This window comes from Callorhinus ursinus, unplaced genomic scaffold (genome assembly GCF_003265705.2).
Source record: "Callorhinus ursinus isolate GAN/ISIS: 27379988/994484 unplaced genomic scaffold, GSC_fseal_2.0 scaffold1, whole genome shotgun sequence".
Taxonomy (NCBI): Eukaryota; Metazoa; Chordata; class Mammalia; order Carnivora; family Otariidae; genus Callorhinus; species Callorhinus ursinus.
In genome coordinates this window covers 103,748,170-103,771,740 of record NW_027397063.1, presented here as the reverse complement: position 1 = coordinate 103,771,740, position 23,571 = coordinate 103,748,170, and the positions used below count along the sequence as shown (strand labels likewise).

Genomic DNA, 23,571 nt, shown 5'->3' with positions numbered 1-23,571 from the left:
ATGATGGTTGCACAATAATGCGAATGTACTTATACCACTGAGCTGTGTACTTAAAAATGGCTAAAATGGTGTATTTTAAGTTACATATATTTACCACAATAAAAAATATTTAAGAAACAAACAAACAGGGGCGCCTGGGTGGCTCAGTCGTTGAGCGTCTGCCTTTGGCTCAGGTCATCGTCCCAGGGTCCTGGGATCAAGCCCCACATCGGGCTCCCTGCTCCGCAGGAAGCCTGCTTCTCCCTCTCCCACTCCCCCTGCATGTGTTTCCTCTCTCACGCTCTCTCTCTCTCTGTCATATAAATAAATAAAATCTTAAAAAACAAACAAACAGAAAGCTTAGTTTTAATGTTTTCACTGCCTCAGAATCTGGTCTTACCCACAATTTTTGCTCTCTTTGCTCATCCTTTTACAGCTTGGCATCAGTCCTTAAAGTCAGTGCGAGCATCTTTGGGCAGTGGGACAACATGAGCACTCCCATTTCCCCCAGCACTGCCTTTTCCTTTCATTAAGATGAGCAGTGTGTAGGCTGGGGTTCAAAGCTGACTTGATGCTTTCTAGCTGTATGGGCTTCAGCAAGCTCCGGACACCTCTGAGCCTCAGTTCTCTCCCCTACATAGAAGAGGCAGTTACTCTACTATACACCTCAGAGGGATCTGGTCGAGATAAAATGAGTTAATGATGGGGCGCCTGGGTGGCTCAGTTGGTTAAGCGACTGCCTTCGGCTCAGGTCATGATCCCGAAGTCCCAGGATCGAGTCCCACATCGGGCTCCCTGCTCAGCAGGGAGTCTGCTTCTCCCTCTGACCCTCTTCCCTCTCATGTGCTCTGTCTCTCATTCTCTCTCTCTCAAATAAATAAAATCTTTAAAAAAAAATGAGTTAATGATGAAAGCATTAAAGTCCTATCTAGCATGTAACAAGTGTACAAGAAATCTTAACTACATAATTTTATTAAAATGTATTCCTGACAATGAACAAAGTTTCAGAGAAGAATTACCTTCTCAGAGGAGCCTTCCCTCCCCCACGTGAGTCCCCCCGTTACTAGAGACACTTTCATGGCTTCCTCAGTGCCATGGCACAGGTCACAGTTGGTTATTACATGGTTCTGAGACTCTCTGATTAGCAAGAGGCAACATTGCCTAGGGGTTGAGAGCACAGACCTTTTTTGTTTGTTCTAGAACAAGGCTACATGGGATCCAGTCCTAGCTGTTGCTACTAATTGAAAGATCTTGGGACGTCTGGGTGGCTCACTCAGTTGAGCGTCTGCCTTTGGCTCAGGTCATGATCCCAGGGTCCTGGGATCGAGCCCCACATCGGGCTCCCTGCTCCGCGGGAAGCCTGCTTCTCCCTCTCCCACTCCCCCTGCTTGTGTTCCCTCTCTCGCTGTGTCTCGCTCTGTCAAATAAATAAATAAAATCTTAAAAAAAAAAGATCTTGGCCAAGTTACTCTCTGTGTCTCAATTTCCTCATCAGTAAAATGCAGATTGTAATAGAACCCTCTTTATACAGTTGTTATGAGAAATATATGGCTAGCATGTAATAAGTACTAGACTTGTTTCCTATTCTTAGGGCAGTGTTTACTAATAATATTAATTAATTAATTAATAGATAATAGATACTAATAATATTATTAGTATCTATCTTCCTTTTCTTAGCAGCTCTGTCCATTTAACATCTTTCCAGTGCCTAGCTCAGTGCCTGATACATAAGGGCGTAATAAAGATGCTAAAAGAATAAATGTATGAAAGCTAAAATTGACATGATTTTAGCTCATTGACCTGACAAATGCTTTCGGCCAGTTGCTCTCAATATAATTTTCCAAATTTCACTTCTTCCTGTTTTTGTTTTTGCTCTCTAATATGTATGTGAATCTTTTAACAGCAAATATGACTGAGGAAACATAATACTAAAAATTATTGGGGAAACGCCTATCCAAAGGTACAGACCAAAAGAATAATGTATAATTTTATAAAGTCAGGTGTATGGATATAAAAGAACAGATGTGTTTAAATGTCCCTGCCTTTTAAAAACCAGAACATGAATTTCTAAACTTAGTCTACTTTAGAACCCGTGAGTGTATTTCATTTTAAAAAGAGGATGAGGAGCCTCAGTTATCGATGTTCCACTTTACGGAGAGTGGGTGGCGGCTGAGTTCCTGCTGAAAGTTAATTTTCTACCTATAACCATAGAGACATGAAACAACGCTAAAACCAATCCATATTTGGGCAGATCTCTTGGACAGATTTATCAGCCGGGGCTCACGCCTCTTGGAGAGGTCAAGCGGTGTCCTTTTGTACTGAAGCCTATGTCAGAGAGGGCCACACAGGACCAGCACCCCCTTTGAGCGGGGGGGGAACGGTTTGTGCACCTTCATTCATCCTGATTGTAAAAACAACCGGAGATACTAACTTCTAGGTGTTGATGGCACCTGCAAGATCCCCAAGTCCAAATCTCAAATCAGGCTGTGTCTATCCATATAAAATAGAGGGAATTACCCAGATTATTCAGCCTGGAGCTAAGAAAAGCCCTTCATTTGAAGTTAAATCCTTGCAGGCAGCCTTCCCGTGTTGATGTAAGAGTAGATGCCAGTTTGGGTCATTGAGACATTACAGTGTGGTAGTTAAGAGCACAGTCTCTGGGGCGCCTGGGGGGCTCAGTCGGTTAAGTGTCCGCCTTCAGCTTAGGTCATGATCTCAGGGTTCTGGGATCGAGTCCCACACTGAGCTCTCCGCTCAGCGGGGAGTCTGCTTCTCCCTCTCACTTACCCTCGGTGCTCTCCCTCTCTCTCTCAAATAAATAAATAAAATCTTTAAAAACAAAACAAAACAAAACAAAACAAAACACTGTCTCTGGAGCCAGACTTCCAGGGTTCAAACCCTATCTCTACCATTGTGGCAGGTTACAGACGGCCACAAAGTCTCTGATAACCTTTTTCATGGACACGTGAGGTCTATGCCCCTTCCACTGACCAAGGGGGTATAATAAAAGAAGATTTGTCCCAGTTTCTGGCCGGGGCCTTAAGAAACATGTCTTCCACTTCTTGTCTCTTAGAGCCTGAAGCCGTCAGGTAAAATCAGACTCTTCTGCTACAGAGACCACAGGGAGAACTGGAGACAACGGGAGGGCAGGGGCTGGGGAGACAGGGGCCCCGCCAAGCCCAGCCTTATAGCGCTTCCCACGAAGGCACCCGGTAGGTGAGCCGAGCCTGCATGGACCCTACAGACCAATGCAATGCAGCCCTCCGCTGCACAAGAGCAAATAACCCCAGTCAACACTACCTGGGACAGAAGAATCACCGAGAAGAATACTGTCCTACAAAATCACGATATATAAAAAAAATGGTTGCTATTTCGAATACAAAGTTTTGAGGTGCTTTATGATACACTGGTGGATAACTAGAACAACACTTACTAGTTGTTTTGGTTTCCTCACCTCTAAAGTAGGGACAACAATTACAATACCTACCTTACCGGATTACACGAGTAGCAACAGAAAGCCCTTAGACCAGGGCCTGGCACATAGCAAGAGCTCTGTAAAAGTCGGCTCCTTGGAAAGCTTGGATGACAACCTTCGTCAGATTATGAGAAAGAGAAGGCTGAGAGTGGGCTCCGGGTCATCTAGGACCCGGAGGTTCTCCAGGACATTTGGACCTTGCATAGTCCAATCTCGACCAGGATAGTGGCCCCCTTTGGAACACTCATGTTGAAATGACCCAAGCATGAAGGACTAGAGTTTACTGTTCCACCTAAGATTAGCTACAGCCTTCCTACAGGCCAGCTATCTCCCATTCAACGGAGGCCCAGCTGTCTCGCAACCCTGCTCCCAGCTCACCACCCTGAGGGTGCATCCAGCTCCCCCAAATCACGCTTTATCCCATCTTCAACTTTCACTCCTGTTACACTTCCTTTCCCTCAAATGACCACTTGCCTTCTCCTTGCTAACACAGATTCCTTCACAAACACTTGAGAAATGCGGAAGCTCCAAGTTTCCCCAGGATGTGCTGGGGAACCCTAGTCCTTCAGGATGAACCACTCTGCGCACCCTGACATTCTGGAAACACTGGACACTGCATTTCCTAACTTTCCTTCAATAATTACAAGTGCATCTGCCAATTAAAAGCCCTAAAATTTATACCATTCAGAAATCTATTTAACTTTGTATTATCTAGATATGTACAGACATATCTTGATTGTGAAACACTTTTCTGGTAAAACAAGGCTTCTTGGGAGGAGTGACAGCTGAGCTGAGTCCTGGAGGTTCAGAAGAGGGAAGTAGGTGAAGAGAGCAGTGAAGAAAGTAAGAAGACAGTCAACTTGACATGTGACATGGCAGGAAGGCAAATCAGGGAGCGCTGGGTTTAAGCTATGAGGGCCATGGGAAGCTTCTGAGGGCTTCAAGCAAGAGCATATTCGATCAGATTTGCATTGACTCTTACTTTTGACTTTTATTCTTTGGAGACCTGTAGTAAACAAAACATGTTGCATTATTACCCATTATCTATATGCACATTACAGAAGTTTCATAAAATGGATCTAATTCTTGTCACATGTAATGTCCACTAATATTTTCTATTATTTTTTCCTCCTCTTGGAAATCACTTTTAAGAAGCTGTTCCAGTAATCTAAGCAAGGAAAGATAGAGATCAAAATCTTATAACACATGAATATGAGTGTCAAGGCCCCTCATCTTCTCCCTGATGTGCTAGATGAATAAATGAGAGTGATCCATTTTCAGGACAAAAGAAAAGCCTATTCTAGTTCTTCTGCTAAGAAGCAGTTAATTCTTATATCCTCTATGCACAATTTCCATTGTCTCTTGTTGCAAGTAAGATGCAAGTTGTAATACCAGTGAGGGCAGAAAGTAAGTCAGATTTTTTTTTTTTTGGTTCATTAGAACAGCATTGGTACATTGGTGGACACATTGTGGGTGCTTCAAACTCACTTATTGAGGGCATTGCATTGCACTGAATTGATGATTCTTCATCCTTTGTAGGGCAAAGAAGTTTAGCAGGCTGAGAAACAGTAGCAAGCTTCACCTAAGTAGTGTGCATACCCCCACAGGTGGTCAGAGTACCCTGGAAAATATCTCCTATTCCTGTGCTCACTGTCTCAGGAACGGAGTGCCTGCATCACAGAGAAGAACCCCTGAATCTCCTGCAGTCAAACCTCCCAGAAGGTGAAGTCCAGAACGGCCACCATGTTTGCATTCTTCTTTACTTTCTGCAAGGATCACTACTGTCTTTTCTGTCCCTTCCAGAGCTGCCATCTGCTCTCATTGCTGAGGTCTTCTTACAAGACTGGATCCAAAATGGGGCTCAGTCTCAGCTTCCTCCTCCTTGCTGTCTGTGAAAAAGAGGGCTCTAGCCTTTTTGGTTTAAGGGCTTCACTGCTAAACAGAGAGCAAGCAACAAGCCGTCAAGCATGGGTATCACAAGAACAATTGCCAGAATCTCAACAGCATTTTTTTCCCTAGTGCTTAGAGCAGTCTGTTGGTGACCCCCAACCCTTCCTGCCTCCCTCCCCTACTTCCCCCTTTCTCCAGATTAGGTGCTCCACTTCCTGCTTGCAGGTCTGAAGGCGCAATTCATAGTTGAACAATAAATGAGTTAGTCACCCTCCAAGTTTTGGATGGCCAGAGCATTCCAGAAGAGTGACTCTCAGTGTTTCGCCTTGTCCACACAGGAAATAAATGACCTCAGGCCTCTCCCTCACAGTTACTCATGTACCAAAACTTCTTAAAAATTGTGGAAGGACTCTCTGGGCTGAGACCTAGTTTGCGGCGACATGGCTAAACCCTGCAAGTAGGTCAGAATCACTGGGAAATACGGGACCCATTATGGGGCCACCCTCAGGAAAACGGGGAAGAAAGTTGAAGTAAACCAGCACACTAAGTACACTTGCTCCTTCTGTGGCAAAACCAAGAGGAAAAGACGAGCTGTGAGGATCTGACATGGTGGTTCCTGCAATGAAAGTGGTAGCCCGTGGTGCCTGGACCTACAACACCACTTCTGCCATACAGTCGGCCATCAGAGGACGGGAGGAGTTGAAAGACCAGTAGAAGCTCCACCATTTGAAACAATAGTAGCCCATAATAAATGGGTTAATTTATGTAACAAAATTACTTTGGCTTGTTGTTAAATTTATTAGATGTTCCAACTTGCGTTGCATTAGTTGCTTTCTCAAAACTCTTGGAAATTAAAAATCCTTCTAATTTTGGGGTGCCTGGGTGGCTCAGTCAGTTAAAGGTCTGACTCTTGATTTCGCTCAGGTCATGATCTCAGGGTCGTGGGATCGAGCCCCGCTGGGTATGGAGTCTGCTTAAGATTCTGTCTCCCCTCTCTCTCCCTGCCCCTCCCCCCTCTTAAAAAAATCCTTCTAATTTTTATTGGAAAAAAAATTGTGGAAGGAAACTGAAGCGTGGTGCACAGTACTCTTTACTTTCATCTCTTCTCTCAGATAGGGTAGGCTGGCGAATCCAATTGCTATTCTGTAAAGTCTAGGACATCAGGGCTGTGTTGACCAGTGTTATTGAAATGCCATGATGGGAAATTCCAGGGGCCCAAGGCCCTGACAAAAGAAAGAAGCTGTCCAGATCCCAGTGGGCGAGCATCTTCAAGGTGGCATCTATGATGATTAATTCAAGCCTTACATTTCTGGAACCTTATCTTCCTCTGTGGGAATATTCTCAAGACTCCCTGTCAAAACTGGTGGTTTATAAACAAAGCTCATTTGCACCTGCTTGCAGGGTTGGAAAGCACCCGCCAGCAAAATGGTGACAGTCCTCATCTGCTGGTGGTGGGAACACAGTTGGTTTTCCTTTTCTTCCTTCCATTTCTCTGTATATCTGAGTTTTTTTTTTTACCTAAATAAATATTTATTCGTAATACGGAGAAAAAAATCAAAATTGTTGTTCAGAAGGAAGTAGGTCCCACTGTTTCCATATACTTGCACATAGTGACATTCTGTTGTTTATATTGAAAAGATCATCTTTTTTAAATTTCTAAACCCATTAGGGAGACCATAGCCCTGGTTTTGGCAACATAGCGTCATGATTGACAACCTTAGCTCCTTGCCTTATTACGCAGGAATGACCTTGCAAAATGTACTTCGTCTGTCTGAGCCCTAGTGTCTTTGCCTGTAGAGGGGCCTGATATCTTCTTCACAGGAGGATGAGAAGCATTTAAAGCGCTCCTTTGTGCTTAGTATGTTATGCCTGCTCGAGAAACATTTGCTGATTTTCTTCTCACCCCAACACTGAGATCTCAGAAAGTACCCCTCCAGAGCAACAATACACAGTTCAAAGAAGCTTTAGAAGGACATTCAGCATCCAGCCAGCCCAACTCTCCAGAGTCCTGCCCACAGCCTCCCTGGCCGGCCAGCCATCCCTGCACCTCGGCGGAAGGCAGCCCCCGCCCCCCTGGGCGTGGGTGGACAACTCCACCGCAGGGTAGCTGCGCTCACCGGGATCATGATGTTCCTTGCTTTTTATGTACCTAAAATTTGACCCTCTATAAAATGCTCCCTATTGTTCTTAAATCTCACCTCTAGACTCTCCATGAAGAGCTAGCAGGCTCCCTCTTCTGCCCCACGGTCCATCGGCTACCAGCACCAGACTGGGTCCTTGAGTACCATAGAGCTGGGTCTAGGCATGGCAGAGGCCTTCTTAAGTGACACAAAGCAAATGAGTAACCAAATCATGCCTCTGGCAACTGGCAAAATTTCCAATAGAGATCTACCTTACAGCCCCCGGTACTCTCTAATGGTTCTTCCAACTTCGTCCACTCAGCTTCCCCTTGATTGATTTATCAGTACCTTTCCTCTCCTCTCCCCAACACCAACTTTCCTTGTCCCTCACCATTTGTGAAGACAGAGGTTTCTGTTCCTATGTGGAAGATGTGACTGAACAAGCTGATTGGTAAAACTGTTTTTGCTAATTCCATTATACCAGGTAAGGGAGAAGATAGAACTTAATGAAGTGATAAGTACAGAAATACAGCAGTCAGGCAATAGAATTAATAATCATTCTGGTTTGATCCTTTCAAAAGTTCCTACGGGGCTGAACTCAGTGATACCCAACTAGACCATCAAGTTGCTATTTTTGTATCGAGGGAAACAGAAGCTCTTTGGGATAATTCTTTTGCATTCCAGGCTTTCGGTGGGGGAAAAAAAAGACACACACTGTACCATTAAGTACTTGAGAGACATGATTTTAGGATGTAACTCAATTATCCAGTGATTAGAAAGAGCCTGGGAGAAATATTTCTATATGTGGGCAGGACCACTGTCAGATTAAAGGTGCAGTAGTTCTAAATGCTGTTTGTTCCAGCCCTGTGTTCCATTGCAACGATGTGAGTGCTTGCCTTCGCTGGTGGATCATTAACAGAGGTTATTGGTCTCCATGGCAAAATCATTGCTCTGAACGTAATCTCATTTATGGAGGGCAAAAAACAAATAAATAAATAAAGGACTTCAGGTCAGGGAGATTGTATAAATGTCCGTCGCCATCAAGGTTCTGCCACATTTGAGAAGCAGAAGCAACTCCAAGGACACAGCTCACAGGCTGATTTGGTTCTCGGCTCCAAAATACAGACTGCCTTGGGGACAATTACGAGGACACTCTGGCCGATAACTTTGAAGAGACAACGTGAAGGCGACAGTGAGGGGCCTCTGATCGCAGACCTATATTACACTTCCCCAACATGTGTACTGGGGGCTGTGCCAAGTGCCTGGGGGGCACCCTCATCCCCCTCGCCTTGTTTGGCTTTTTGGCTAACATCCTGTTATTTTTTCCTGGAGGAAAAGTGATAGACAACAACGACCACCTTTCTGACGAGGTCTGGTTTTTCGGAGGAATATTAGGAAGCGGGGTGTTGGTGAGTAGGGAAGCCTTAAAACCCTCCCATTGATTTTTGCCGAATCCTTTTAAAATTGGGTACTTTTTGAACAAGAAGATATTTAGTTGCTAACAAGAGCCCAAGCATTGCGTGATGGAAAGTCAGTGCCTTATTTCTTTCCCTTCTCCATTAGGTCCTGACACGGACATGTCCACTAAATTTACTAAGTAATGAATTCCCAAGATTGGGCTGGCAGTTCTCCTGGGTCCATTGAATTCCACCAACCAAGCTGAGGGCTACCTAGATTCTATATCCTAACAAGATAGTCCTGGGGGCCGTAGATACACACTTTCTGGCAAACTGACTGACTGAAAACCACCAAGAGAAGCAGGTGTCGGTGGATCCTTCTTCCACTCCTTCACTAATGATCTATTTACCCCTCGTTTCCAGGAGAGTTTAGAGAGACTCACTTTTCCTAACAACTGAGGACAAGTTTCTTATTGCTGTCCTAACCCACCATGTAAATGGAAACTCAGGGTGTCAGATCTTGAAATCTGGCCTCACTGAACTGCAGTTAGGCCTTACGGACCCCACAGAGTCAGTCGTACTCGGCTACTCGGTGGAGCTCTGGAAGTTCTCGCCATAGCCTTCAGCACCCGAGTCCCACAGCATGGACGCGGCTCCGCACGCAGCCAGGCAGGCGCAGGCTCTCCCTTCCCGCGTCATACCCCATCTGAGGTGCTTCTCTCGCTGGCAGATGATCTTCCCTGCGCTGGTGTTCTTGGGCCTGAAGAACAATGACTGCTGTGGGTGCTGTGGCAACGAGAGCTGTGGGAAGCGCTTCGCGGTAAGTTACCCGGCGGCGCCGCCGCAAGTGACTCCCGGGTGCACTGGCCCCTTGTGCGGGGCACTGTGGGGATGGGGCCGAGTCACCGGCCCCAGGCAGTCACCAGCTCTGGAGGCAGCTGGGGCATGGATAAATAGGGACGTCTTGCTGGTGCAAAGTAACAATAATAATAAAATTTAAACTACCATAGCCCTGATACTTACAGGGTGTATCATTATAGCTTTTGCAAACGGGCAGGGACGTCAGCGCTGGAAAACCGGAGTGGTGCCATGTAAAGGAGGCAGGCATGGAAGGCAGGGATGGGGGCTGCAGCTCTCCCTCTGTCACTGAGAGGCCTTGAGACCCTGGGCAAGTCATTTCCCTTCTCTGGTCCTGCGTTGTCTCATCTGTAAAGGGAGTGGGGGAGGCAGCATGACAGATGCTACCAGCCCCTCCCCAAGAGTCCCCTAAATTCCCCATTCACCCCACTGCCAGCTTCACTGTCAAGGTGCCCAGATTTTGCCTCAGGACTTCTGTTTCTTGTTTCAAGCATCTTTTAGTAGGTGAGCTAGAGAGATTTGGCATCACCACGCCAGCCTGGGAAGTGGGGTCGGGTCCCATTTCTGCACCTGGGCAAGTCACTGTACTGCCCTCTGCCTCCCTTTTACCCATCTGTAAAATGAAGAAGTTGAATTAGATCAGAATTTCCCAAATATGGGACAAGCTCTGCTGGCCCACAGGTGTGCTGTATCTGTGAATAACAGAGAAAGTCATTCCCCTGTCAATTCTCCTTCAATCCTTTTGATTTTATCAAGAGAAACTCAAATTTTGATGGAAATAAGTCTTTACCATCCCAGATCCCTCAAACTCTCCCTTTCTAACAAAGGGAGAACACGTTTCAGGCTCCAGGAACGCAAGCAACATTAACTAAAAATTCAATAGTACTGTATTATCTTTGTTAATGATTCTAGCTCTCCACTCATAGTGGTGATATAAATGAATAAAACAGAGAGTTGACTTAAAGAAAAATATTAAGAGTTTGGGTACACTGATAGGGCAAAAATGAAGAAGGCTGAACTGGAATTCCTGGCTGGCTGATGAATAAGGCTGGTTCTTGCTCTAAATTCCCCAAGGCTCAACTGTCCATCTAGGAGATTTGTGAAACTCAATGATGAATTATACAAGCTTACCTTAACTTCTAAAGGAAAAGGTGTAGCCATATGTTCCGAAATAGAATCATTTCTAACATTTCTTTCCCATTATTATTTGCTCATTTGTTCAATCAAAAAATATTTGTTCAATCAAAACATATTTATTGAGCACCTATGAAGGGTTGAAGCTAGGGCACTGGGCATACGATTATAGTTTTTTACGTGCAAAGATCATTCAAAGAGAATGTTCTTACCTTCTTAACACCATCATGAGTCCCAAGTAAGCACTGATCATTTTTTTTAGCATTGATTATTATAACATTTAAAAGCAAAGAGATGTAAAAATTAACCACAATTGGGGTGCTTGGGTGGCTCAGTCGTTAGGCGTCTGCCTTTGGCTCAGATCGTGATCCCAGGGTCCTGGGATCCAGCCCCGCATCGGGCTCCCTGCTCCGCGGGAAGCCTGCTTCTCCCTCTCCCACTCCCCTTGCTTGTGTTCCTGCTCTCGCTGTCTCTGTCTCTGTCAAATGAATAAATAAAATCTTTAAAAAAAATTAACCACAATTTATTTGATATAGTTATGTAACATGTGTTTTACATATGGTATTTTTATATAATTAATTATAAAGGAAAGAAAGACATCTATAACTCATTTGCCCTTTGAAATATAATCCTGTTTTCTCCTTTTGGAGAATACGTTGAAGATGAGAATTTGAAAAAAAATTGGCAATCGAGGAATTGGATGAAAAGGAAAATAAGTCATTGCCTAGAAATCTAACAGCTCCGGGGCGCCTGGGTGGCTCAGTTGGTTAACTGTCTGCCTTCGCCTCAGGTCATGATCCCAGGGTCCTGGGATGGAGCCCCATGTCGGGCTCCCTACTCCGTGGGGAGCCTGTTTCTCCCTCTCCCTCTGCCTGCTACCTCCCCCACTTGTGCTTTCTCTCTCTCTGGTGCTGAGTAGAAGGCTCAGAATTAAAACAAGGGGTTTTGTTTGCTTTTTTTTGTTTTTGCTTTTAGGTTTATACATAACCACAAGGAAAAGTGAAATCATATTCAAAGTATTGTACATAACTTGTTTTTTAATTAGATTTAAGTGAGGTTCCAAGACAGAAAAGTCGTGTTTTTTTCAAGCACAGTTGAGTTCATAAAATCTGAAACAAAATCTGAATCTGCCCACTTCCAGTTGTCTGTCTGGGCTCCCTAACCCCCCATGTAGGATGTGCCCTTGGCTTGGGTTGAGGATCACTCCTCCAAACGACTGGCTTTCGGGCACAGGGGCAGTGCCCATCAAAGGACCAGCTCTGCCAGACTGTAAGACAAGGCAAACAGCCATAGCCACCCAGGGACAGCCACGCTCTAGGAGGCCAGTGGAATGTCTTGGTTTGGGTTTGGTTCTTAATCAGCTGTCAACTTTAAAAAATAGGGAGATTTTACAGAGGTATTCTTTTCCAAAAAATTAAAAATTGACCTGGGCCTGCATTTTGACACAACGATGGCCTGCAGTGGGCACGGCTGAGCACTTCATTCTGGGTCCCTGCCCTGTCCCTAAGAGCCACTGAGCTCATGCTCCTGCTGCAGGGCTGTTTCCTTAACGTTCTGAAGCTCTGGAGCACTAAGCAATCATCATTTTTAAAGAAAGGAATCCACAAACATTTTGTCAGACAAAAAGGAAGAAGCTGCAGCATATTTCGATCAGTACTCTAATGCTGAAGATTCGGATTATTTTTCCAAAGGCTTGTGGCTTTCCTGTCCTGGTGCTTAAAGAACACTGGGCTTCTGTGGAACACTGTTTAGAAAATCCAGCTGGGTACAAATTCCTCTGAGGCAGACACACACGAGGCCAGGGGCTCTGGGGCTATCCACATCCTGTCCCCGTCTCTACAACCTTGCTCTCGTTTGTTTCCTGGTGCCCCCGCCCCCTTCTTTGCTACACGTCTCTCAGGAATGCTTTTCAGAAGTCAGCTGCATCATTCTCTTCCCTTTCCCTGGGTGTAAAACCAGGGCATAATGATCGATAGTAGAAGCAGGATACGGTGGTTGTAAAGATAAAGCAAGACAATGAGCTGGAAAAAATCTTGAGTTCACCTAACCGGTAGTTTCATGGTCAAACTAGAAGATGGAGGCCAGCTCTCCTCTGAGGTAGAGCAAGCCAGAAGCCCAGCCCCGAGGTCTGCGCTCTTTTAAATAAATTGAGCTACATGAGGGGTGCCTGGGCGGCTCAGTCAAATGTCTGCCTTCAGCTCAGGTCGTGATCGCGGAGTCTGGGGATGGAGTCCCGCATCAGAGGGGAGACTGCTTATCCCCCCTCCCACCGCTCATGCTCTCTCTCTCAAATAAAATCTTAAAAAAAAAAAAAATTAAGCTACATGAGAACCGAGAAAGGGGGCAAAAACTGTGAGATGAGAGTGACTTCCGAAATGGGCTTTGAAAACCCAAACCTGGGTTTGTTTTGGGGTCTCAATCTCTTCCTCCCCTAAAAGACGTTCTCAGTGGCCTCCTGGCAGTTTATCTGTGGCTGGTCAGGGTCTCAGGGCCCCTAATCCTTAAAAAACAAACAGACAGAAAAAACAAAACTCTCTGAGTCCATAGAACAGCTTAATTAATTTTATCCACTCATTCATATTAAGTCTGTGCTTTAATAAGAGCCTTTTGAAGACCTTGGCCTTGACTCAAAGGAGTATCTAATAATAGAACTGAAGGTACATTTAAAAAAAAAAAAGAACTGAAGGTACATTGATAAAGGAGTTATTAGGGGCAGGCAGGCATTTCAGTATCCTTAAAGTATATCAGGTAGATAAAGGGGCACCCCACCCACAGGCAGGGCCAGATGGCTGACTGACCTGTTGCCAAGGAGGATCTTGTCACTTCTTTATTGAGTCTATTCAATGGAGAGTCAGCACTTCTTCCGTGCCCGGCTCACCAGTGCCCTCTAGGGACACTTCCGCAGTGAATACTTCTGAGTGGCATTACCTCGGCATTCTTTGGAATGACAGCCAGTTTGAGGAGGATTCAAGAAAGATAGTTCTTTTGAAATAATAGATTATCTTGAGAGAAGAAATAAAATAGGGAATCCTATTTCTTCACTAAATGTTTTTTATGCTTCAAAATCCTCTGCTATGAAATGGATAATGCACGCAGGTCCCTTCATAAGGACAGTCTAAGTGTGGGGGAAGATGATGCAAGCATTAGTGTACCCAGAAGGGGAGAGGAGCACTCAGTGGCTGGGTAGTGAGGACACATAGATCCTCCGTAAATGCTTGTTGAATGAGTGAAGAAAATGAACGCTCACGAGGGATTTCGGGTGATTTCCAAACTTTATCAGGCCCAACTCTCTAACACTAACCCTTTGAGTTAGGCATTAAACTCCCTGTTTTGTAAATAAGGAAACTGAGGGTCATACAAGTTGAGTTTCTGATGGCCACAACCCCCCCACCCCCACCCCAGTCCTCTCCCCTTCCCAAGCCTGGCCAAGGCAGAAAATACAGAACATTAACATCCTAAGAGAAAAAGTGCCTCAGGTCATCTCTGTATATCCCAGAATAATTAAGGAGGAACCTTCACGCCCATCAGAAATATTTCCCCAACATGTTGCTACTACCCAAGTCTCTAAAAGCTATGTCCTCAAGCCTCCCAGGTGTCTTCCCTTCCCAGGCCCCAGTGCCTCTGCCATCTGATTCAGCCGACCTAGGCACATATCTGACCAAGAACACACCGTGGGCAGTGGCAGAGCTGGGGTCCGGTCCCACGTCCTCTGCCTCTAGAACCTGACAGAGAGGAAGGTTTCAAAGCTGACAGATGGTGAATTTGAGGGCATTTTTATCTTCCTTTTCCAGGGAAGTATTTCCAGCATATACATAAACACATTTCTTTAGCAATGTGAACAGAATGTGTGTGCAGAGAGTCGGCCTGTTATTTTTCTGCCCAGTGTTATGTTCTCAGTATTTGTGGAAAGTAAGAGTATGTGAGGATATGATGATAAAAATATTACAATATAATAACAACACTGATAGAGTGAGTGCTTGTTAATGTCATGGGAAATTATCCAAAACTTAGAAGTAGGCAAAAGAAGTTTCTGGGTATCTTATCAGTGAAGTACTAGGCATTATCTAATAGCCGACCCCAACCGGGGGGTTATCTGATCTTGTAGAGATGTGTACTTTGGATTCCCTGGTTACTATTGATTAGGCTATCTTACATATTATGATCTCCCTGAGCAAGTACTTATTTTTGAGCCTTATTTTACAGAAGAGGAAATGGAGGTCTTCGAAGGATTAACTTGCTGAGGTCATAAGGGAGGAACAAAGACTCAGACCCAGATCAGTCTGCATGTCACCCGCGCCCTTGACCGCTACACAGTAATGCCCCATCTTTACTGTTTATTCATTTAGACCAGGGAAAGCATTACCATAGTACAAAAATGACAGAGGAAGTCTCACATTTGTGAGACTTTACAGTCTCGCAACTCCTCTCTCTAGAGGTTACCTCTAGTTCCAATTTTGTGTCTCCTGACCTGTTGCCAGAGATTTTCCAGACTTTTGCCTGTTTACTTTAAAATAACACCGATTTAGAGTGTCTACCCTCACATAGTCAACTTGGTCTCAATAACCAGTTTTTTTCCCCAATTAATTAGCATATAGTATATTATTAGTTTCCAGAGGTTCAACAACTTTACTTTCAAATATTTTATTTATTTATTTGTCAGAGAGAGAGAGAGAGAACACAAACAGGGGAAGCGGCAGGCAGAGGGAGAAGCAGACAACCCACTGAGCAAGGAGCCCGATGTGGGCTCGATCCCAGGACCCTGGGATCATGACCTGAGCCGAAGGCAGACACTTAACCGACTGAGCCACCCAGGTGTCCCAACAAATTTACTTTTAACATGAAAAATTTTTTATCATGAAACCCATGATAAAGTTATTCCATAGTGGTTTTAAGACTGATAATATCTCTGAGTAGTGAATTTGATTATGTTTTAAGACTTCTGAATGTGAAATTACTTAAAGCAAAGTGACATAAAATATACTTTGCTTCATGTGGTTCATCCATTCTGGAGAAGTGATGAAAAATCAGTTTGGGTTGTTTTCTTTATTTTAACATAAGGTATTTCAAATTTGGATACAAAATCAGAACATGCCACCTGTAGCTTTCTGAAGTTGTAACCTGATGCCGTGTTTCCTTCAGGTAGTTTTATAAAGAAAACATTATTGATTCAATTGAGAGTCACTGTGTTCCTCCCTTCTATCATATTTCCCTCCTCCCTGAGAGTAACCGTAATCATAAATTCAGTGTGGACTATATCCATGCATTTTTTTTATACTTTTACCACTAAAAATCGGTTTTTCAAATATTCTACACTATGCTGTCCAGTATGGTGTAGCCACTGTTCACATGTGGCCTTTAAGCAGTGGAACGTGGCTAGCCTAAATTAAGGTGTGTCATAAGTAAAAAATACACACCGGATTTCAAAGAATTAGTACAAAAAATGGAAGCTATCTCATTAGTAATTTTTATACTGATTATATATTGATATGATAAATTTTGAATATGTTGAGTTAAAGAAAATATATTAACATTAATCTCAGTGGTTTTGATTTGGGGGGTTTTGTTTGTTTTTGTTTTTCCTTTTTAAATGATAGTTACTGGAAAGTGTTAAATTACATATATGGCTCTCGTTAAAATCCCATTGGACAGTACTGATCTAGAGGGCCTTACAATGGAAGCTCCTCATAAAGGGCATATCATCTAATTGACATTTTATGTTAACCTGGTTTTTCATTTACTCAGACTTGCCTAACACTAAGAATGTGTGCATTTGTACTCACTTTCTGTATCTTTAAATATTTGCCTGCTAACATGTTCCAGGAGTGATATCTAAAATGCTTTACTCAGCTTACACAGCAGGAATAGCATGAGTCAGATTTCTCCTCTCATTACCAGTCAGCAGATGTTGAAATCCTGGGTTGTTTTAGCTGAGGGGACCTTCTAGAACTGCCCTCCCGCCGCCTTCTGTTTACCACAGGAAGCTGAGGCCAGAGAGGTGGGGGCCTCTGTAATGCTGAGGGCTAGAACACAGGTCTCTTCAGACTTCCAAATTGTCTTCCTGGAAATGCAATCTTTCTTTTTCATTACAGCAATTTTAGATACTCTTGTATTCTTAGTCAGTAGTTTAGTGATTCCTGACTAAGAGCCCGGAGTGTAAGTTTTCAGTTGCAGTACTAGAATATTCTGGCCATTCCTAGAGTTGTATCGGCTGTGTCTAGCTGAGCAGCGATTTGATTGGAGCATGGAGGAAGCTCAGAGACAGGGAACCAGGCAGATAAACTGTCACTAAGAATTAGATCAGCATTTCCCAAAGTATGTTCTTGCAAGAACTCATGGAAAAAAGTTATCGATTCCAATGAGATTGGAAAACTCTGCAAATCACCATATAAACCCAAACATAAGGCAAAACTGAATATAGAACTATCTCTTATTTTCCCATAAAGAAGTTTCAAAAAAAAAAACCTCTTTGACTGACATTAATATACAAACTTTGAATGACATACACATATTTTAATCACATTCTATAAAATTTTAATACATTGATTTTGAAATAAGACTTTTCCCCCACTCATTAAGTTTTAAATCTCTTCATGCTTTTTTGACATCAGTGTCAAATGTTTCCCATAGTACATCTTCTCTTCTCTTCCATTAAGTTTGGATACAACATTTTTGTATTCAGGTATGATGCTGTCAGTGGAAATTTCACTTAGTCACAAATACCAATTCACAAAAGACAACGGCAGGATTTGAACACTTCTCTTGCAATTATAAGTAATGATCCCCACAATCGTAAACACTAGGTATGCTCATTCAGAACGTCCTTTAAAAGGTTTGTTAACTATAACATTCAGAACTAGAAATGATGAGGTCAACCTTCCTAGAATAATTAATACATCTGTGTTCAGAAAACTTTTTTAAACAATTCTGTCAGCTAACATGAGTTGGGTTGTTTCCGACTAATCTCTTCCCCCTGCAGTACTCAGTTGTTCAAAATAAAGTGTTGGAGGAAGTACCCTATTGCCTGGTAGGTAAAATAAGGACTCAGCTCTAAGGCAATTCCCTCACTTTTCAGGGGTGATCTGAGAGCTAATAAGTTTGTGTATATTCCAGAATACATAGTGTATCCTCTTCTTGGAGGCTCACAGACTTTAGCATGTCACAAAGATTTTTAGGAGTAAAACAGGAATGAAACACATTTAACTTGATATAACCCAGCAATTTCCAAAATCATTCAACTAGACATCCTTTGGAAAAGATAGTGCCTGTTCCAACATGATAAATTGACCAACATTTTCATTTACTTCTGACCTAGATTATATTCACAAATGTTCCTAATGGTGAGAGTGGACTAGAAATAAAAATTAAGGGGAAAATTTAAATAATGAGTAACATGAAACCATCATCTTTGTAAACATCCAGCAAGTAGTTATTCAGTGCCTTAGAAAAGGTAGGAAGAAGAAAAGCCAGATAGCTGATGGTTGGCAGAGCAATGTCCTATCTATCTTCAAATAACTTGTTGTCCATGACTGCAAGGAGCTTATGCTCTGGTTCAGGGGAAGACAGACATAAAAGGCTATACATGAATGTGTCGTGGGCATTGTGCTGTGTTAGAAGTTCATACAGTCCAGAGCACTGGGGGTAAGAGATGAAAGAGAGGTCAGTCAGTTTGCCATAGGAAGTCAGACAAGGCTTCATGAGGCACATGGGGCAGGGCTCAGCCTTGGAAATTTGCACCAAAAAAACATTAATATACGATATGAAAGCAAATAGAGGCTACAGTGGAACTCCATTATTACATAGATTCCAACTGTCCAGGTACTATCTGGTCCTCTCCACCCCAAGTCCACCCCCACCCCACCCCTTGCCCAAATATATTCTGTGATAAGATTGTTAGTAATACACATAAGGGGGGGGGGGGGCGGGAGGAAAGTACCTGCCATTTAACTTAGGTTATCACATCTAATTTTCACAACAGACCTTTGGGCAGGCTTATCATGCCCATTTTATAGATAAGAAACTAGAATTCTGACCACGCATCCCTTATGCAGAGTCATCACACAGAGAAAAGCTGCAAAGCTGTGATTGGAGCCTGGGCCTGCCAACGTTTAAACTTCTGTGCTTTGCACTACACCATCATGTGACCAGTGTAAGAGAGGTGGTCACCTTCCACCTCCATTTCCAAAATTATTAATGTGTTTCCATGCTACTCTTTAATGACTACTTAGACTGGACATTGCATTTCTGAGCCTGATGGTTTTCCTCGATAGGAGGGAGTTAGCCTGGATGGGCTTTAGGATTTTTCCTGCCTTTCATATTCTATAATTCTATTTTGCTTTTATAATTACAAAAAGAAAGATGCTAGTGCCATCTATGTCTTACTAATTCATCCCTGTCGTATAAAAATATTTAAAAGAACTTTAATTTGGGGGCCTGTTTAACCCAAAGAAGAGGAAACTTTCAGAGGGTAGAAGGAGCGGAGAGATGTAACATATAAAATATATGTATATGAAATATAAAATATCCTCAGCTATTTTAAAGGCTGCTACCACATGAAAGAGAACTTGGGCTTAATCTCTTTGACCCTGAGAAATGGAACTGGGACCAGTAGAAGAATTCCAGGACCTCTGCTCTTTCTCATGAGCCGAACCTGCCGGCCACATAGGACCCTGCCGTGGCTTCGCTTAAGCGAGGTGACTAGACCAGAAAGCTTTTAAGATCATTTCCAATTCTAAGATTCTTTGATGCTGTAAGAGGCTGGCCTTTGAGGGCCCCTGGGTGGCTCAGTTGGTTAAGCGTCTGCCTTCGGCTTGGGTCATGATCCCAGGGTCCTGGGATCGAGACCTGCCTGCATCAGGCTCCTTGCTCCGTGGGGAGCCTGCTTCTCCCTCTCCCTCTACTGCTCCCCCCGCTTGTGCTCTCTCTCTGTCTGTCAAATAAATGAATGAAATCTTTTTTTTTAAGAGTTTATTTTATTTGACAGAGACACAGCGAGAGAGGAAAACACAAGCAGGGGGAGTGGGAGAGGGAGAAGCAGGCTTCCCGCGGAGAAGGGAGCCTGATGTGGGGCTCGATCCCAGGACCCCGGGACCATGACCTGAGCCGAAGGCAGATGCTTAATGACTGAGCCACCCAGGTGCCCAAATAAATAAAATCTTAAAAAAAAAAAAATCTGCTTAAATAGGCTGATCTCTCATATTAGCCCTGAGAAGGAGGGAGACTAGGAGGAGAGTCTTTTCTTAACAAGGTTAAAAACCATGGTTCAAAGGGATCAACCAGTTACTAGCACTTCAGTCATCAATGAATAAGTAAGAAAAGATATGGGGATGCGGGAGAAGAAGGGAACACAAGATACCAAAATTCCATCTGGGAGACCCCACGGGCCCCACCTACTGTGAAGACTGGCCCTTACCCCCTAACTTCCCTGGAGTCCCCATGTTCAACAAGAGCCAGTGAGGTGTGCTGGGGGTAACCTCGGGAACACTTAAGAACCTATCTCTCTCCTTCTCTTTCAGATGTTCACCTCCACAATATTTGCTGTGATTGGATTCTTGGGTGCTGGATACTCATTTGTCACCTCGGCCATCTCAATCAACAAGGGTCCTAAGTGTCTCATGGACAATAGCACGTGGGGCTACCCCTTCCAGGAAGGGTAAGGTACATCCTGCAATGCCCCATGTCCCCACAAGGGGCATGGGCAGGTAAATGGCCCAAGGGGGATCCTGCACAGGTCCTGTCACCTTCATTTGAAAAGTCTCAGGCTCACTGCTTCTCTGAGGCAGAACTGGAGTGTGGGTGGAGTGAAGTTGCCCAAGATCTCACTTCTAATTGTGCTTTTGACAGACACCAGGAGAAATAACAAGAGAACGTGTTTCAGCTGGCCTGGGAGAAGGAGATTTGCTGTCCCATTGCTGACACCCAAACATTCATGAGCAGCAACACAAGGCAACTAAAAATATTAGTAAACAGAAAGTGGTGGCGTCCGTTAAAAATCTTAGGATAGAAAACGAGAATTACTACTCAGTAACAGGGCTCAAAGGCTTTCGCTAATACCCCAAATGCTCTATGACTAACAATCTTTATTTCTTTTTTAGTTTGATAAGCTTTTTAAAATTTCATTATGTTATGTTAATCTTTTAAGGTGAGCATTTATGGAAAATGACACTGAAGATACTGTAGATTCTTCATGAGAGTTAATGTCAATAGAAATCATTAAAATAACACTTCGTGTTTTCATGGAACTTTGTAGTTGATAAAGAACTTCTTTCCCCCACAAATTTATAATTTAATCCCCACAGCAACCCCAAGAGGTCGTTACTCCCTGCCAAGGCAAGCTTACTAATTTCACCTTGCTCAAACTTACATGGCTAGGTGAGGGCAGAGGCAGGGCTCAAACTCCTGTCTTCTGACTTTGAGGTCTAGTCTTTCTACATTACATATCCTTCGGCCCACAGACTGCACCGTCCAGTGCAGCAGCCAGTAGTTGGATGTACCTGTTCAAACTTAAATTCATTTACATGAAATAAAGTTAGAAATTCCGCAATCGCACTAGCCAAAATTTCGAGTACCAGCAGCTACATGTGTCTAGTAGCAACTGCATTGACACTCATATATACAGGACATTTCCGTCGTCACGGACGGTCTATGAGGCAGTGCTGCACCAGCCTCCGACCTCCGGGAGGGCTTGGGACAATTTCTGTTTTGTTCATCGCTACCTGGCACAGTGACTGACATGCTGAGGTGGTCAGGAAACGCGGTTGTGGGGTCCTCCTACACGGGGAGGATGGGTCCATGCCTAAAGAAATCGGAACACCAATTTATGAACTCTATGTATTAATTTACAACGAGAGTCTAAAGAACCTCAAGAGCAGGCTTCCGATGGGGAGCTGGAGGGCGCTGGTTCTGTGACGATACGGGTCACAAGGGTTTCACATAAGAGAGCATCCCTACCATACTCTAGAGTTAAACAGTGGTGCAGACCTCTAGTGTCCTCATCACATGCAGGGATTCCCAAAGGTATTGATCATATTGTGGAAAAGCCCCCCTTTTCTTGCAGAGGACTGTTGGAAATGTCCAACGGCCATGGGGTTGGCCTGCATGAGCATAGAAATCAGACACCAGACTCATTTCTTGAGGTTCCTCCCCTGATAGCTCACGCTCTCCCTCCATAGGGGTATGTTTATGAAACTCCAGATTGTCTCCTTTCAAGACCCTCCTCTCCTCTTATCTCTATCCCCAGCCTCAGTGCCGTATTAAACATGCTTTTCTATTTATTGTTACGTGAATGCCGAACGTAAAATCAATTAAAATAAGTCTATGTCCAAAACAAAGGAGGGAGAAAGGAAACACAGCACTGGCCCTACAGCCCTACAGTACCACCCCAAGGCAGCACAATGGCCTTAGGCCCTCACACCCTCCGGAGGCACAGCCACTCCCTGCTTGGGAGGGAATGGGACGGATGCCCAAGGTTAGGAGAATGACAGCTGGTCTGTGGGCCACCGCAGGAAATGCCAGTGTGCGGGAAGGACAGGAAAGTACTTTTCAAAATCCTCTGTCCTTCTGGTGAAACGAGCTTTCATGCACATCCCTGCCATCTATTGCACGTTACTCTGTGATGGATGCTTTCCTGTATGTTACCGTGTCTTCTCCTCCCAACTGACCCGCTCATGAACTGGTATCAGATCACTGAGGTTTAATAGTAAAAATGGAGTAGAGTCGATGTGGCAGGCAAGCAGGGGCATTTCAGAATTCTCCACCCTCCTCTGTGCATGGCAGGGCTTTGATAATTATCTGAGAGGGGAGAAGTTTGCATACCACGAGGTCTGCATTGGGGCTTCAAACTATAATGTGATTAAATATCACTGGGTAGGGGTTTATTACAAAGCCATGGATACTACACTTTCCAGGTGATTTATAGGATATTTAGGAGTGATTTTGACTATCCACGGTTGGGTTTTTTATCCTCATGTCCTGACTTTGGAATTTAATCCCACAGAAGTTGCAAGTCCTCCCTCTGTACAAGGCTGGAAAGATGCCACAATTGGCACAGGAAGGGCTTTCGGGGGGGGGGTGTCTAGGTGGAGCGTGTCACACTGCATTCTCTTTGCCACCTGGCAGGCTTTCTTCAGCATTCCATTGTCTCCCACATCCTGTGTCCTATCTTCTGGGGCAAGGACTCACATCCCTTTACGACCTTATCTCCCACGCCAGCTCCAAACCTTCCCTCGGCCTGCAGGGGCTCATCTTGAGTTTCTTATGACAATAACTGACCCTCTGTCACTTGATGTTTTTTGGTTAACAAAGTGCTTTCACCCACATGTTTCATTCGATCCTTACAAAAAGCCTGTGGGATTAACTCTTCTTCAGAGGGAAGATAGCTGAGCCCAGAGAGGACAAGAGGCTTGCCCGGAGACAGGCTGTTCCTTAATGACGGAAGCTCAGCTCCAATCTTTCTGAGTCCAAGTCACACTGTCTTTTCTAGAACACAAGTGACATTGATTTGCACTATCTGCTTTTTGTAGAGATTATAGAGTCCATGTAGCATAGCTCAGGGGCCTCTGCCTCCGTGGCTACTTCTTATCCAGAAGATTCCAGGGCATGAGCCCTGCAGCAGATGCTATTATAGCTGCAGACCTGACACACATGCACAGTTACCAGTGAGGAGCACGGAGTAATCACTTGCATGTTGGGGCCGCAACGAAAGGACCCAGGACAGCTGTCA

General features: G+C 44.1%; 1 protein-coding gene across 1 annotated transcript in view; it reads left to right on the top strand.

The window, feature by feature from the left end:
• The first annotated feature begins 8,489 nt into the window (after positions 1–8,489).
• Positions 8,490–23,571, top strand: part of TM4SF4 (transmembrane 4 L six family member 4) — a 25,485-nt gene continuing 10,403 nt past the window's right edge. Inside the window, exons 1-3 of the mRNA XM_025870100.2 lie at positions 8,490–8,873; positions 9,592–9,681; positions 20,366–20,502. Coding sequence (XP_025725885.1) covers positions 8,700–8,873; positions 9,592–9,681; positions 20,366–20,502 — 401 coding nt within the window. The 5' untranslated portion in view covers positions 8,490–8,699. The remainder of the gene's footprint in view (positions 8,874–9,591; positions 9,682–20,365; positions 20,503–23,571) is intronic.